Genomic DNA, 14,733 nt, shown 5'->3' with positions numbered 1-14,733 from the left:
GTGCATGTGTATATATATGGGTGTATATACATATGTATATATAAACACACACATATATATATCAAAATTATTAAGACCAATGATGCATATCACCTAATGTTAGATGCTTATTTGGGGGTTGACTACACAGTATATGATAATAATCCGCATAAATCATTATTTGCTGAAATGGAAAACTAAAAAGAATAAATGACCAATTTTCTCCTTTCTCTACGTAGACTAGTTAATGAAAACACTGTAAAAAATATAAAAATGATAAGAGAAACAACAAGGCTAAACTTAACCTTCTATTCCTCAGTAGAGGTAATCAATTGCACTAGAGAATAGGAGGCTTATTTTAAAAATTACTAATTTAAGGTTTGGTTAGCAAGTTAATGAAATCTAATGGGAATGAAAACAAATACCACCTAATATAGGTAGATTTTTTCCTTAAGACTATACTAGGTTTACTTTTACAACTATCCTTTCTGCTCTGCAGATATTCTGTGGCTTAATGTGTGTGTGTGGGTGGCAAGGGTACTAGAATTAGAAAACATACTTATTAGTTATGCCCTAGTCAATTAAATGGCTCCTTGGGAATGCTGGGTAGCTGGCTCAAGAGGTATAAGTGTTCAAAATCTTGTCTTAACTTTTTTCATGTTATCTGTATGGTTTCAATAATATCATCATTCCTTTCTAAACTTCCAGAAGTTATCGTGGGCTTCTTGGGAAAGAAGGTTAAGAAAGATCAATCTATTGTCGATAACCATAAGCCATATCTAACCTATAAGGAACATTAAAGCTGTAGAAGAGCTCAGGCACATCTAGCTACAGGCTGAGTCCAACCTCAGTGCATATATGCATCCAGAATAAAGCCCATTTCAGTCTTTGGGTCCACGAGTGCTCTGTTCCCTGTGCTTCCATATTTGATGTCCCTGTCTTTCTCTGACTCTCCTGCTTTCTCCCCTACCATTTGGCTCCTTCCAGCTACATATAAAAGCAATTTTATTTTTTCTTACCCTTATTGAATATCTGCATACTCCCTATTTACCAACAACAAAAAAAAGCAGGCAAGTAATGTTACTTTTTACTTGTGTTACATCTATAGGGCAGTCAACAGTCAACAGAAAACGAAAAAAAAAAAAAAAAAAAGGAAAAAAGAAGAAAAAGAAGTTCCAGATTTGAATATATACTTTGTTCAGACTAATTTATTTGATCAAAAGAATCTTTAAATTGCCATATTGAGAATTCTTTTTCTCTTGCATAAAATACATCCTCACTTATGAAGAAATCTATTTGTTTATGTTTGGAAAGGGCACAATTTAATATCAAAAGTCTACCTTTCAAGTCATAACAAAAATAATAATATCGAGCAGTACTGAATGAATGTCAACTGTGGGTCAGGCACTCTATTTATATTTTCTCTAATCCTTAAAAAGTGCAGCAGAGTTTTGAGTTAAGCAATCCTAAAATGGGAGGGGCAAAGTAAATGACTTGCTCAAGGTCACATGAATTAGTAAGTGAAGAGTTGGACTGAAATTCTAAATTCTTGCTCTTTCCATTATAGGAAGCGGAAAAATTAAGGTTGTGTCATATTCTGTTGCTGAAGGTTATATTTAGAACTGTAATTGACTTTATTACTTCAAAACTTTCTTCTCAAATCAAATAAAACCCCGTAATTTAATAAGAATTAAAGAGCCAAATGCAAGTATACATGGGAACTTAACTAATGACAAAGAGGAAATTTCGTTCAATGGGAAAAGTACTGCTGTTGTTAAGTAGAGAAAACAAAGCTAGATTACTACCTCAAACTGTACACACACATGCATACACACATAAACACAAGTTCTATAATGAATATAGAAAACAAAAACAAAATGACCTAGGAAAATATTTTTATAGTCTTAAGATGATAGAAATCTTAAATAAGGCAAAAAAAAAAAAAAATTCCAAAACCATAAGGGAAAAGACAGGCATATTTAACTATACAACAATAAAACTTTGGCTGGGTGCAGTGGCTCATTCCTGCAATCCCAGCACTTTGGGAGGCTGAGGTGGGCAGATCACCTGAGCTCAGGAGTTCAAGAACAGCCTGGCCAGCAAGGTGAAACTCCGTCTGTACTGAAAACAAAAAATAGCCAGGCATGGTAGTTTGTGCCTGTGATCCCAGTTACTCAAGAGGCTGAGGCAGGAGAATCGCTTGAACCCAGGAGGCAGAGGTTGCAGTGAGCCGAGATCCTGCCACTGTACTCCAGCCTGGGCGACGGAGTGAGACTCCGTCTCAATAAACAAACAAACAAACAAACAAACAAAACAAAACTTTGTACCCAGATCACATAAAGTTAAAAGATGAGCAAGAAAAGAGAGAGAAATATTTGTAACACATAACCTATAATGGATCAACAAAATGTTACGCACAATTTTTTAAACATGTAAAAATAGTCAAAGAATATCAGCAAGCAAGTCTCCTAAGATGAAATGTAAATGCTAACTAAAATATTGAAAAAACTGCTCAATTTCATTAGTAAGGAGAAAGAAAATCAGACATGTCATTTTTCATCATATTGGCAAACATTTAAAAAAGTGGTAACAGCCAGGGCTGGTGAGGAACTGGAGGGAAATGGGCACTTGCACGTATTGTTCATGGGAGTGGGATTTGCCATAACCCTTTGAAGAAACAATCTGGTAATAACTATTATAATTAAAAAGCCATATTCCTCATTCTCTGCCATCCACTTGGAAATCTAGTCTACAGAAATAAAAGCAATGGTGTGTATTAAACAGTAATTGCAGCATCATTTGAAACAATTTGAATGCCCATCCACATAGCAATATTGTAACAAATCATGCCATTTCCATTCTACAGCATACTATGTCCTTATTCAAAAGAATAAGTTGGACTTTTATCTATTGCTTCAGAAGGACGATTATATATGATTATGTTAAAAAGTCAACTGAAGAACTGAGTAAAACACAACAAAATTTAAAAACCCAAAGGCTACATAGGTTTGTTTGAACAGACACAGCTGTGAATGAGACACAGCAGATCAGTGCGATTGGTCACCTCAGAAGGGTGGTACTGAGAAAGAACAGAGAAATTATCTACACTTTTATATTATCTCTTTTAATTGTATCACTTGTTACAACACAATTTCTGTAATTAAAATTGAATTCAGAAAATTAAGCAGAAAGAAGAGACACAAAGTACTATTTGCATACTCCAGGACAAACCTGTTGAGGAAACTGTCAATTCCTCAAACATGGTATTCTGATTTAGTGGACAACTGGTATTTTTGCTTTTCTGAAGCCATTAAAGTATGCTAACAGTATTCAATAATATTCTAATAACCCATTATGGCCTATTCTAACAATTGGAAACAACACATCAGATTTGAAAGTACACAGCATTGGTGAGGCTATGAAGAAATGGTGTAGAAGGAATGTAAACTGGTACAAACTCTTGGTGGGGCAATTTAACAATACCTAAAAAAAGGTAAATACTACATATCTACCTGTTGTCTCATTAGTTCCAATGCTGAGGTTGTGATATACTTGGAAAAGTACACAAATCCAACCAATCAAATAAAACTGGAAACAACCCAATAATCATCAAAATGAGAATAGCTAGATATATACATACATCTACATAATAGGATTCCATGCAATTGCTAGAAAGAATTGAAGTAAGTCCAAACGTGCTGATGCAGAATATCTTTAAGAAAGATTATGCAGGAAAATAAAGCCAGGCAGTTGTTTTTAAAAAGACATCTATGCTAGAATATGCAGAAATAAATGTTTTCTTGATGTATCCTCAAAAAACTCAATTTTAGAGGAAATTTTAACCTTTGGGAAATGGGACTGGATGCCTGTAGGGTGGCTTACTTTTTATTTTATACTTCTGAGTATTTAATTCCCTTTACCTTGGGCATTTATTTTTGTTATTAATTTTTCTAAATAAAATAGAGTAAGAGTTCTTTGCTTATGTAAAACCACACTACGGTACCAATTTTTATTAATGCTAAATGTTCCAATTCTGACCTATCAAAGAAAATGTTTTAAGAACTAATTTTCAAGAAGGGCATGAAATATATAACATCTTAAATATATATGCTGTAAAATGAACTGTTTGCTTTAATAGATTTTACTGTATGTATTTCTCTGGAAACTCCACAGGATTTAATAAAGAACTGGTATCTTTAGAATGATGCTTTTTGGCTTACTCTGTAGTTTTAATTAATTTCTTCTATAAACTGCTAATCAGTAAGGAAGGAAAGAGTAACTGATAATCGATTGTAATCTTTTATCTACCTAATCTTTCTTACAAATTTTATATAAATATGCTTTGAAAATAAAACATGCAAGAGGACCCAATTCACTTTAAATTTGAATCATGTCAGGGCTGAATCACTTAGATACCATGTATCACATGGTAAATTTTTCAATTGATAAACAAATAGTTTGAAAGGGTAATCATTCTTTTGTAATATATAATTTTGATTAGGTATTCAAAGTAGATATGATGTTTTAAACAGGTGATGATATATGTGTATATTTTTACCGTGGCAAAATATATGCTAACAAAATGTAACATTTTAACCATTTTTAAGTGTACAGGGCTGTAAGTATATTCACATTGTTGTGCAACCATCACCATCATCCATCTCCAGAACTTTTTCATAATCCCAAACTGAAAAAACAACTCCCAGTTACCCCTTTTACCCAGCCTCTAGCAACCACCATTGTGCTTCTGTCTCTATGAATTCGACTACTCTAGGCACCTTGTATAAATGAAATTACGTACATACTATTTGTCTTTTTGTGACTGGCATGATCTCACTCAGCATAATGTCCTCAAGGTTTACAGAATTTACTTCCTTTTTAAGGATAAATATTCCATTGTAATATATATGCCACATTTTGTTTATCCATTCATCTGTCAATGAATTGTCAACAGAAACAACTTGTCAATAAAAACTTGGGTTATTTTTATGTCTTTTTTAAAAATCCCAAAAGTCTATACAAAATTTAAGCCAAATTCTGCAACAAAACATATCTTAAAATTCACACTTCTATTTTCTCCTCTCCTGGCTTCTTTTCCTGTCACGAAACTATTAACTTTCACAAAATTCAATAGTGAAAGGTCTTATCTCCCAGGATGAAAACAGTACTATGACTTTTTCCTCTGTAATTTAAATGGTTGACTTGATTATAAGAACACTTGGACACAGGGCAAGGAGCATCACACCCCGGGGCCTGTCGGGGGTGGGGGACTGGGGGAGGGATGGCACTGGGAGAAATATCTAATGTAGATGAGTTGATGGATGCAGCGAACCAACATGTCACATGTACACCTATGTAACAAACCTGCATGTTGGGCACATGTACCCTAGAACTTAAAGTATAATTAAAAAAAAAAAAAAAAAACTGACTTGATTGATTATACATTCATTCGTTTAAACACTGTGGTGGGTAGAGAGAAAGAGGGAAAGGCAGAGGCAACACCAGTGCCTGCACTCCACAGTCACAACAAAGTGCAACAAGCACTCATGTAACCCAGGAAGTCGGCCTGGGGCTACAGAGCAGAGGTGGTCTAAATTTGACATGCAGTTTCTCCTTAAGGAGGTAGGGGAATTGGATTAAAACATTCAAGCTGAAGGGTCAAAACAAATCCCTGTTTTAAGATGTCAAATAAAAGTAGGCACCTAGAAGTGAACATGAACAAACTGCATGGTGCTGATGAGACCACAGGGCTTGGCATCCATTCCCCATTGGTTCAACCAAGCAACACCATCTGCCTTGCCGGCTGCTGGAATGATCAAAAGACCTAAGGTGTGAGAGAGCTTTAATGTGCTTTCGGGCCCCATACAGAACTTCTCATCACAGATTTTTGTTCTAATATCCTAGAGCAGCAGTAGGCAAACTTTTTCTAGAAAAGGCCAGATACACAGTAAATATTTTAGGCTTTGTGGGCCACAGCATAGGTCTCTGTCACAACTGCTCACCTTTGACCTGGGAGTGCAAAAGCAGCCATAAACATAAATGAAGAGTGTGCTGTGTTCCAATAAGATTTTATAATATATATGGAAACTGAAATTTGATTTCATCTAATCTTCAGGTGTCATCAAATATTGTGCCTTTGATTATTTTTTAACCATTAAAAATTGTATAAAACATTCTTAGCTTGCAGGCTATAAAGAACAGGCAAGGGCCAGATTCAGCCAGTGGGCCACCTGTCCTGTAGTTTAAAAACTTGTAAGCCTCTTTAAAGGCATACGATTTGACAAAGATTAGAACAAATATGGAAAGATTACAGGATTTTGGTATCAACTTGAATCTGACACTAGGCTCTGTCACTTACTAGCTATTATATAATATTAGACGAGTCACTTTAACATCGGTAAACCCCAGTTTAATCACCTGTAAAATGGGAATAACAACCACGTAAGAGGAGTTGGGTGTGAAGTACATGAACAAAATGCTAAATGCTGTGAGCTATTTTTTAGAGGCATGATAAAGTAAAAAATAAAACTTTATTTTTTTTAATATGCCATGTTCTTTCCTAAGAGGTTCACTTGCCAAAAATTTGGAAATATATTTTCAATTCCTAAGTAGAGAAAAAAAAAATGAAGTAATTTCTGCCACAGACAGATGCCTTGGATTCCATTTTTACTAAGCTCTTAGCATTGTACAATGTTATTATGCCACTTAGTTAATAATTTACCTCTTTTATCTTCTGATCATATTCTGTTCTCAATAACCCTTTTTTGCTCTCAATGTCGTTTTTTGTTCTTTCCTCTTAAACTTCATATACAGAAGATCCATTTTTTTTTTTACATAAAAATCACAAGAAGGAAGCAGTGACTGAAGCACCACTCATGACAAATGAGTGAGAAAAACAGTGGTTCCTTTTTGCTACAGCCATAATGCTCTATTTATTTAACTTCAAAGCAAGTAATTTACACAGATTAGGTACTCTAATAACCCTTACAAAATTAAAATGTATGATTTCTTTATATAGCCAGTCTGCAGACATCAAAATATCAATGCTGGCCAGGTATGGTGGCTCACGCCTGTAATCCTAGCACTTTGGGAGGCTGAGGCGGGCAGATCACTTGAGGTCAGGAGTTCAAGACCCCCCTGGCCAACATGGTGAAACCCTGTCTCTACTAAAAATATAAAAATTAGCCAGGCGTGGTAGTGCATGACTGTAATCCCAGCTACTCGGGAGGCTGAGGCAGGAGAATCTCTTGAACCCAGGAGGTGGAGGTTGCAGTGAGCCAAGATCGCACCACTGCACTCTAGCCTGGGAGAAAGAGTGAGACTCTATCTCCAAAAAAAAAAAAAAAAAAAAAAAGGGGAGTCCAGTATAGGGATGGTGGGTACATTTGTGTTGTTCTTTAATATTCAGATACTGATTTAAGGTAACTCAAAGTCTTAATTCAGTATTTCCCATCATATTACTCTTTTAAGAAATTCCTTTGTCAATTTTATGAAAATACTCAAAAACAAAAAAAAACCTCTTTGCCCTTGTTTTCTGAAGCTACTCCGGGCAGTTTTCATGGTAACAATTCCCTACCTCCAGTTAATACACAGGAAAAGATCAAGTTTACTTCCATAACAGTCTTTTCTCCTTCCAGAAGCAGGAAGCCGAAATTGCAAGATAATGCTATCTCTAAACCAAATGCTTGGTGTAAATCCTCCGCAGAGTGCCAGGCTAGGTCAGGGCTCCCGTGTAGGGCTTGAGGCTCCTGCAAACAGCGGCCAGCACGCTGGCCCGTACCTCCCCAGGGATATCGTCAACCTTAATGCCTGGGACAGTGCCTGCCTGTCTCCCTGCAAGCATGTGTGTTAACAGGGTTAGAAGACTGGGTCCCTTTGGAAAGAAAGGACAACACAGTCTACCACCGAGACCCACAACCTTCTGAATTCATCAGCAAAGTGAATAAAGGGGCTATAGAAAGGATCACCTCTGGGCAAGCCATGGGTTGACCCCAATTCTCTTAGGCCTTGTAGGCAGAAAAGTGGTTCTGTGAACAAGTCCAGGAACCATGAAGGAATCAATACTTCACTGGGCAATTTTTGCTCTTCACAAGAAATATCCTAGGATCCTTACAACTCACACTGGAGTCTTAAATCTAAAAACAGACAAGGCCTTCTATTCAGGAGAGTTTGCGGTTTCCCACAAAAGAGAACAAACTAACCCAACTTCCTACATAGCAGGCGAGACTTTTCTCTGAAGTACCACCAATGTAGCTGTGGTCAGCTTTTTCTAAAGTCCTCCCATTCACTCAGGAGGCAGTGGTTTCCAAAGGGAACCCTTCTACTGAAGCACTGACCCTGATCCTCCCTTACTCATTTTGCTTGGGGACCTCCTAAACTACTCAGAACTTCTACAGCCTGTAGTAGCACCCACGACACCTTCACCTTCTCTTTAGGTATTTCCATATTCAGCCTGACCATCGCATCACTCTCTGACAGTGCCCGGATTCCCCAGTCCTTCACTTCAGACACTTCCTGTTTCCCTTTCCAGACACACGTATTTCAAGGACTCTCCACTTATTCAGGTCTCATTTTCTCTTCAACTCTGTTATCTGGCTGCTGCTCTAAACTCTGTACCAACTGTTCTCCCCAAGGTTACTAACCATTTCTTGGTGGCTACATCCAAAGGGCACTTTTCCGTTCTCCATCTATCTACCCTGACGTTTCTGCATCCTTCAAAATCACTGATGACATCCTCCTTGACATTCATCCTTCCTCTGGCTTCACTGATATCACCTTCTATTTTTTGCCCATCCTGCCTCCTCTGGCTATACTGTCTCCTTCATAGAATCCTGTTCCTTCCCCGCCTCTTGTAAATACTGCTTTTTCCAGTTTTCTACTTGCTCTAGAAATTTTCCCTAGGTGAGTCCCTCAATAATAATAGTGACAACATCAGCCAAAATGTACTAAAAGCATGTACTATGTGCTACCTGTCATTCTAAGTCTTTAAATCAAATTGATCTCTCAGTAATTGTGCCTATGATGTAGGAACTGTTAACACTTATTATTCAGAGGAGATAGAGCCATCGTCATATGGTGCACAGGGAACACTGGGGACTAGATTCCCTGAGGATCACTGTAGGGCCTGTGTTCTTCATGCCTCTGCTGCTCCCATGGCTTCAAGTAATGACTATGTAGTTGTGGATCTCATATCGACAACTTCGACCTAGATCTTCCTGACCAAGGTGCAAGTCCATGTGTCTGGCTATCTAATGGGTCTCTTCTTGGGGATGATCTACAGTCATCTCAAGGTATACACCTGCAGAACATTAAGTTTACTCTCACAAATTCTAGCAATCTGTAATCAGCTGCCTTCTTCAAACCCAAGCATCCTCTTAAATAGCTCCACCACCTTCCACACACAAATGTAAATAGGTCCCATTCCATCTCTCATTCTCCTTGGATCTAAACCTAACTTATCACTTTACTACACATCTGTGACACTTATCTTTTAAAATGAACTAATGCATTACAATAAAAACAAAGCATTTTAACAGTATTATGTTATGAATGACATGAATATCAAACAATAGGTAAAAATACAGGATCTAGCAAAACCTGACATTTTCTCAGCAGCATACATTAATTTGAAAAACACTGTGTTTTAAAATGGCATGTACTTAGCTAGATTTAAGAACAGCAACATTTTCACTGAAAAGGCTGCTAGGATGACTTCAGTCCCAGAAACCTTGCATGTGTATACTTCAGGGCAGTACAGAGAATGACTTGATGTTTTCTGGTTCACTACCCCGGCTCATTCATTCATACAACTAAAATTTATGATAAAGTCAAATTTTAGCCATTCCCTTATATTTCCTCCTAAGTTTTCAGTAAGTCTGCATCTGACACAGACTCATTTAAGGTATCATGATAATAGTATTACTATTATTTATTAAGTGCATACAATGAGCTACATACTATATACTAAGGCTTTCTCTGCATATCAAAAGTGTGAATATAGCCAACACCCACTGAATAATTTCTACGGGTGAAGCGTCTTTTATTTAAATTCTACAACCACCCCATGAGGAATATGTTATTATTACCCTTAAATTCTACATCCACCCCGTGAGGAATATATTACTATTCCCCTCATTTTAGAGATGTAGATCATGAATATCTAAGGTTACACCAAGTAGATGGCATGGTAGGGATATGCAGTTAGAAGGTGTGACTCCAGAGTTGGTGTTCTTTATCACTCATTCAGCCCCATGCCATGATCTCCAGGGTGTGGAAATGAAATTGATTTCAAGGTGGAGGGGACAAGATAATAATCTCTTAAAAACAATATAAGCCTGAGTAACCCATCAGAGGTCTCACTACCTGGCTTTACTCTGACATGATCGTCTCCTGCAATTTAATAACTGTGACTCATAAGCCTTTCTTTGACATTATCTAAATAGAGTGGCAATACCAAACAGTGATGGTCTGCAACAATTATCACAGCTGCCAAAGTTCCAGGGAAGCAGCTGTGGGTATAGAAAATCTAGTTTGCACGGTTTTAGAGATTATCATCTTCATAGTTTCTCATCTGATAAACAGAGCCTTCTATGACATCCAGCATCCGTTACAGTGAGAGAGTAATATCTTTCGTAGATTTTAGGACTCTTGGGATGACAAACAAGAATTGGTAAGTACAAGTTAAAAAAAAAAAAACAGAGAGTCACATTGCTTCATTTATGTATCCGAATTTCTCCATTCTGGATTTTCTATGAGTTCTGTTTTTAAGCTCATTTTTGTCAATATATCTGATTGAGAAAGACACTAAACAAGTCCCAGGTGAGACTGCACCATAGCAACAGGCTTCCCAGGAATTCTTTGGGGAGCAGAATCTCAGAGAAGTATTTGATTGCCTATTCACACTCTTGATTACAACACACCAAGCTGTTAAACTAAATTGTACGCCATTAGTGCATTGAAGGAAGTTTAAAAACTAAACTACCCGATATGAAGATATTTTTCATACATACAATCACACTGAGATGTGTTTAATTGTTTGTAACCCATTTCCCTCTTATTTAGAAAATAAGGCAGACATCTTTAAGCTATTTCAAAACTGGCCAATGTCACAGTGTAATAATATGATAAATAAGACACTGCCCTTTATCACTAGCAAATACTGAATCTTGGCTCTGATTCATAAATGTCTTTAGTTGTTCACTGTTAATTATGACAGAATATAAATGCACTGTCCTTAGAATTTGATCAGGAGTTTTAAAGTATCTTGAGTTAGATCAGCAGTGGCCAAAATAAGCTATGGAAAAAACCAAGCTCAGTCTCAGAGTAGATTATACTTGGATTTGGCCTATTAGCTCAGCTGGGATGGTATTTTGAGAACAAACAAAAAATAGGCCACAGAAGAAAAAAGCAGTTTATATCTGTGGGTTGTACAACTCAAACTGTTAGCCAGCTTATGAATTATATCATGACCAAAAGTGCGACCAGGTGATGACACAGGTGGCATGGACAAAACCCATGACAATCAGAAAATCAACCAAAGACAAATCTAGATGAGTGTGAATTACTCTTACCATCCATCTTCACATCCAAATACAACACATTTAACAAACATTTTCTGCACTTGGGTATAAATTGTGTTGGAGGCAGTAAAACATTTCGGAAATATTTAAATGAAAGAACAGAGAAGCATTTATTATGTAAGGTTATTTTTATACAACCAATTCTTAGTTATTGATGCTAACAGAGCTATCCAGTGGTGTGTGTCTACTCCAAATTATTTACATTTGTATCTGTAATGCAGAGTATGATGTTTCTGTAGCAGATCGAATTACATCTTGCTTTATTATTAAAATTAGCTAAAATTTATTTAATATACACATGTATGGGAAAGGTGGTGTCCCTGAAACCTGCTAAGCAGGAGAAGAGCTGGCTCACAATTACAAAGACACCACAGACAGGCTTCACAGACAAAAAATGGACTGAACAACTCAAACCTTAATTACTTTACAAGCACTTATAATTTACATAAGATTGGCACAGGTCACTTGGTATAGATCATTTTTGCTGATGTTGCATTTCACCTTCTTAGGAGCCTGGGAAGCTTCCTGAACTACCTAGAGAACAATTAGAAAATATCATTTCACTAAAGAAAACATGTACTAACATTTAAACACAGCTTTTAAGAAGAAATATTCTTTGGAAGTTATTCACACAATTAAAATACTCAGGATTATTTAGTTTAAACAATAGCAAAAAATCACAACACAATATATGCACCGTGCAAGTATTATGTAGTGGACCCTTATTGTTCTTGCTACTTAACATCTTTGTACCTTTCTTCCAGGTGTGGCATTTTGATTTTTCTCTAAAGAAATCTACCTTCCCTATTCTTGGGCCATAAGAGTTTGGTATATTAAAAGTAGGGTTGCTTGAGATATAGAGAAAGTGGCAAGACCAATGGATAGCAATTTCTGATGAAGAATTATTTCTGGCAGGGCATGGTGGCTCACACCTGTAAATCTCAGCACTTTGGGAGGCTGAGGCAGGCGGATCACGAGTTTAGGAGATTGAGACCATCCTGGCTAACACGCTGAAACCTCGTCTCTTCTAAAAGTACAAAAAATTAGCCAAGCGTGGTGGTGGGCTCCTGTAGTCCCAGCTACTCAGGAGGCGGGAGAATGGCGTGAACCCAGGAGGCGGAGCTTGCAGTGAGCCGAGATTGCGCCACTGCACTCCAGCCTGGGCAAAAGAGCTAGACTCTGCCTCAAAAAAAAAAAAAAAAAAAAAAAAAAAAAAAAAAAAAATTCTGAATGAATACTAAGAAAGTGAACTGAAGGACAGGAGTTTGTGGCCTAAGAATATAATGTCTAAAGAAAATGCAAGATGAGAAAGCCAAGGGGCTGCCCCACCAGAGACTGGATGGGCTGTTTGGGTAGATACTGAAGTCACCTACGGACCCATAGCAGAAGTGAACTGGAGAAGGTGGCCAAGAGCTGAACCTTCAGTGAATGATAGTGAGTGCCAGAAGGGTAGTGAATGTCAGGAGAGAGGAGGAAGCATGGTAAAGCCAGGCATAGAAGTCTCAAAGGAGCCAGGAACGTGTAAAGGCAGGCAACAACTGGGGAGCAAGGAGAATGCTGACCCCACCTACTTAGCTTGAGAACCCAAAGGGTAGGAGAATAACCAGATTTTAAAGAAACAAATTCATGTCTGTCCCATGTGCCAAATATATGCAACCCACTCCAACATCTCCAAAAGTCTCAAACCATTACAGCATCAACTAGAAGGGTCGAATCTCACATAAATTTCATTGCTCAAAAATCCCAAATCTCATCATCTAAACATCTAAATCAGGTACAGGGGAGACTTTGGTATAATACATCCCGGAGCAAAATTCTTCTCCAACTACTGATTCTGTGAAACTAAAAGATAAGTTATCTGCTTCCAAAATACAGTGGTGGGATAGACATAGGATAACAGTTATGACACTCCCATTCCAAAAGGAAAACAAAAATGGAAAGAATAAAGGAGTCACCTTTCCTAAGTAATTTCAAAACCCAGCGGGGCAAGGTTTAAAGTCTGAGAATATGACTTTAGGCCAAAGCTGTATCCTTGAAGTCATTTTTCCTTTACCTTAAGGGTAGCACATATTTGCAACTGAGCACTGTTTTGATAAGCCTGTATAGTTTGATAAGTCTAACAGCCTTCTTATATTTCAGTCTGTCTCTGTCCTTTTCAGTTCAAGCTGGCAGTATTTTTGCTGATAAAACACTTTCAAAAAACCTGTGGGTTTCCTGTGTATTTTTGCCATTAAACAAGTGGGTCCTCCACTCATCTTCCCTGGATAATTTCATCTCCACTCCTGATTTCTGTTGAGTCACATGCTTGATATCTTCAGCACTAGTCAAAGGTTATCTAGTTACATCCTTGACCTTCTCTCTGGAGTACTTTCCTAAAAGTGAATCTCCTAATTTACCATCTTTTGCAACCTGGACAGGCTGAGAATTTTCCAAATTATCAAACTGTGATTCATTCTTGCTTGAGAGGTTTCCCCTTGATTTGTTTTGCCTCTCACATTTTGTTATTAGAAGCAAGAAGAAACCAGACTGTAACTTCTGCGCTCTGCTTGGAAATCTCTTTACCTAAATATCCAAGTCCATCATTTACATGCTTTCTACAGGACTGGGAGAGACAATTCAGCTAAGTTTTCTACCAGTATTGGCCTATCTTGTTTCACTGCACTTCACTTCATTACTCTCTGCGGCTATTGCATCTTTTACAAATTGAAGGTCTGCGGCAACCCTGAGTTGAGCAAGTCTATTGGCACATTTTTTTTCCAACAATATGTGATCATTTCACTAGCATTTTTAGCAATACAGTTTTAAATTAAGGCATGTACATTGATTTTTAGACATAAGGCTATTGCATACTTAACAGACTACAGTATAGTGTAAACATAACTTTTATATGCACTGGGAAACCAAAAAAAATTATGTGGCTCACTTTATTGGAATATCAGCTTTAGTGCAGTGGTCTAGTACTGAACTAGTAGCTCCAAGGTTGCCTGTAAATATTAAGAATCACCTTTCTTTCCTCTAGTTTCCAATTACATGTTCCTCATTTCCTTCTGAGCTCTCATCAGAACCACCTTTAATACCCACATTTCTACCAATATTTTGTTTAAAGCAATCTAGGCTTTCCCTATCATGGGGCTAAAAATTCTTCCAGACTCTACCCGTTATCCAATTCCACAGC

General features: G+C 37.3%; 1 protein-coding gene across 42 annotated transcripts in view; it reads right to left on the bottom strand.

Annotated features, from left to right (window-relative positions):
• The window catches only part of PKP4 (plakophilin 4), a 229,419-nt gene that overhangs the window by 116,036 nt on the left and 98,650 nt on the right, over window positions 1-14,733 (bottom strand). For 11 of the 42 annotated variants that reach the window (XM_065525510.1, XM_065525520.2, XM_065525519.1 and 8 more), the window contains exon 3: window positions 12,060-12,092. The exons of the other annotated variants lie outside the window; for them this stretch is intronic. In XM_065525510.1, coding sequence (XP_065381582.1) covers window positions 12,060-12,092 — 33 coding nt within the window. The remainder of the gene's footprint in view (window positions 1-12,059; window positions 12,093-14,733) is intronic. 42 annotated transcript variants of the gene reach the window in all.

Source organism: Macaca fascicularis, chromosome 12, assembly GCF_037993035.2.
Source record: "Macaca fascicularis isolate 582-1 chromosome 12, T2T-MFA8v1.1".
Lineage (NCBI taxonomy): Eukaryota > Metazoa > Chordata > Mammalia > Primates > Cercopithecidae > Macaca > Macaca fascicularis.
The sequence above is the reverse complement of the archived record's forward strand: the minus strand, read 5'-3'. Positions and strand labels throughout refer to the sequence as shown.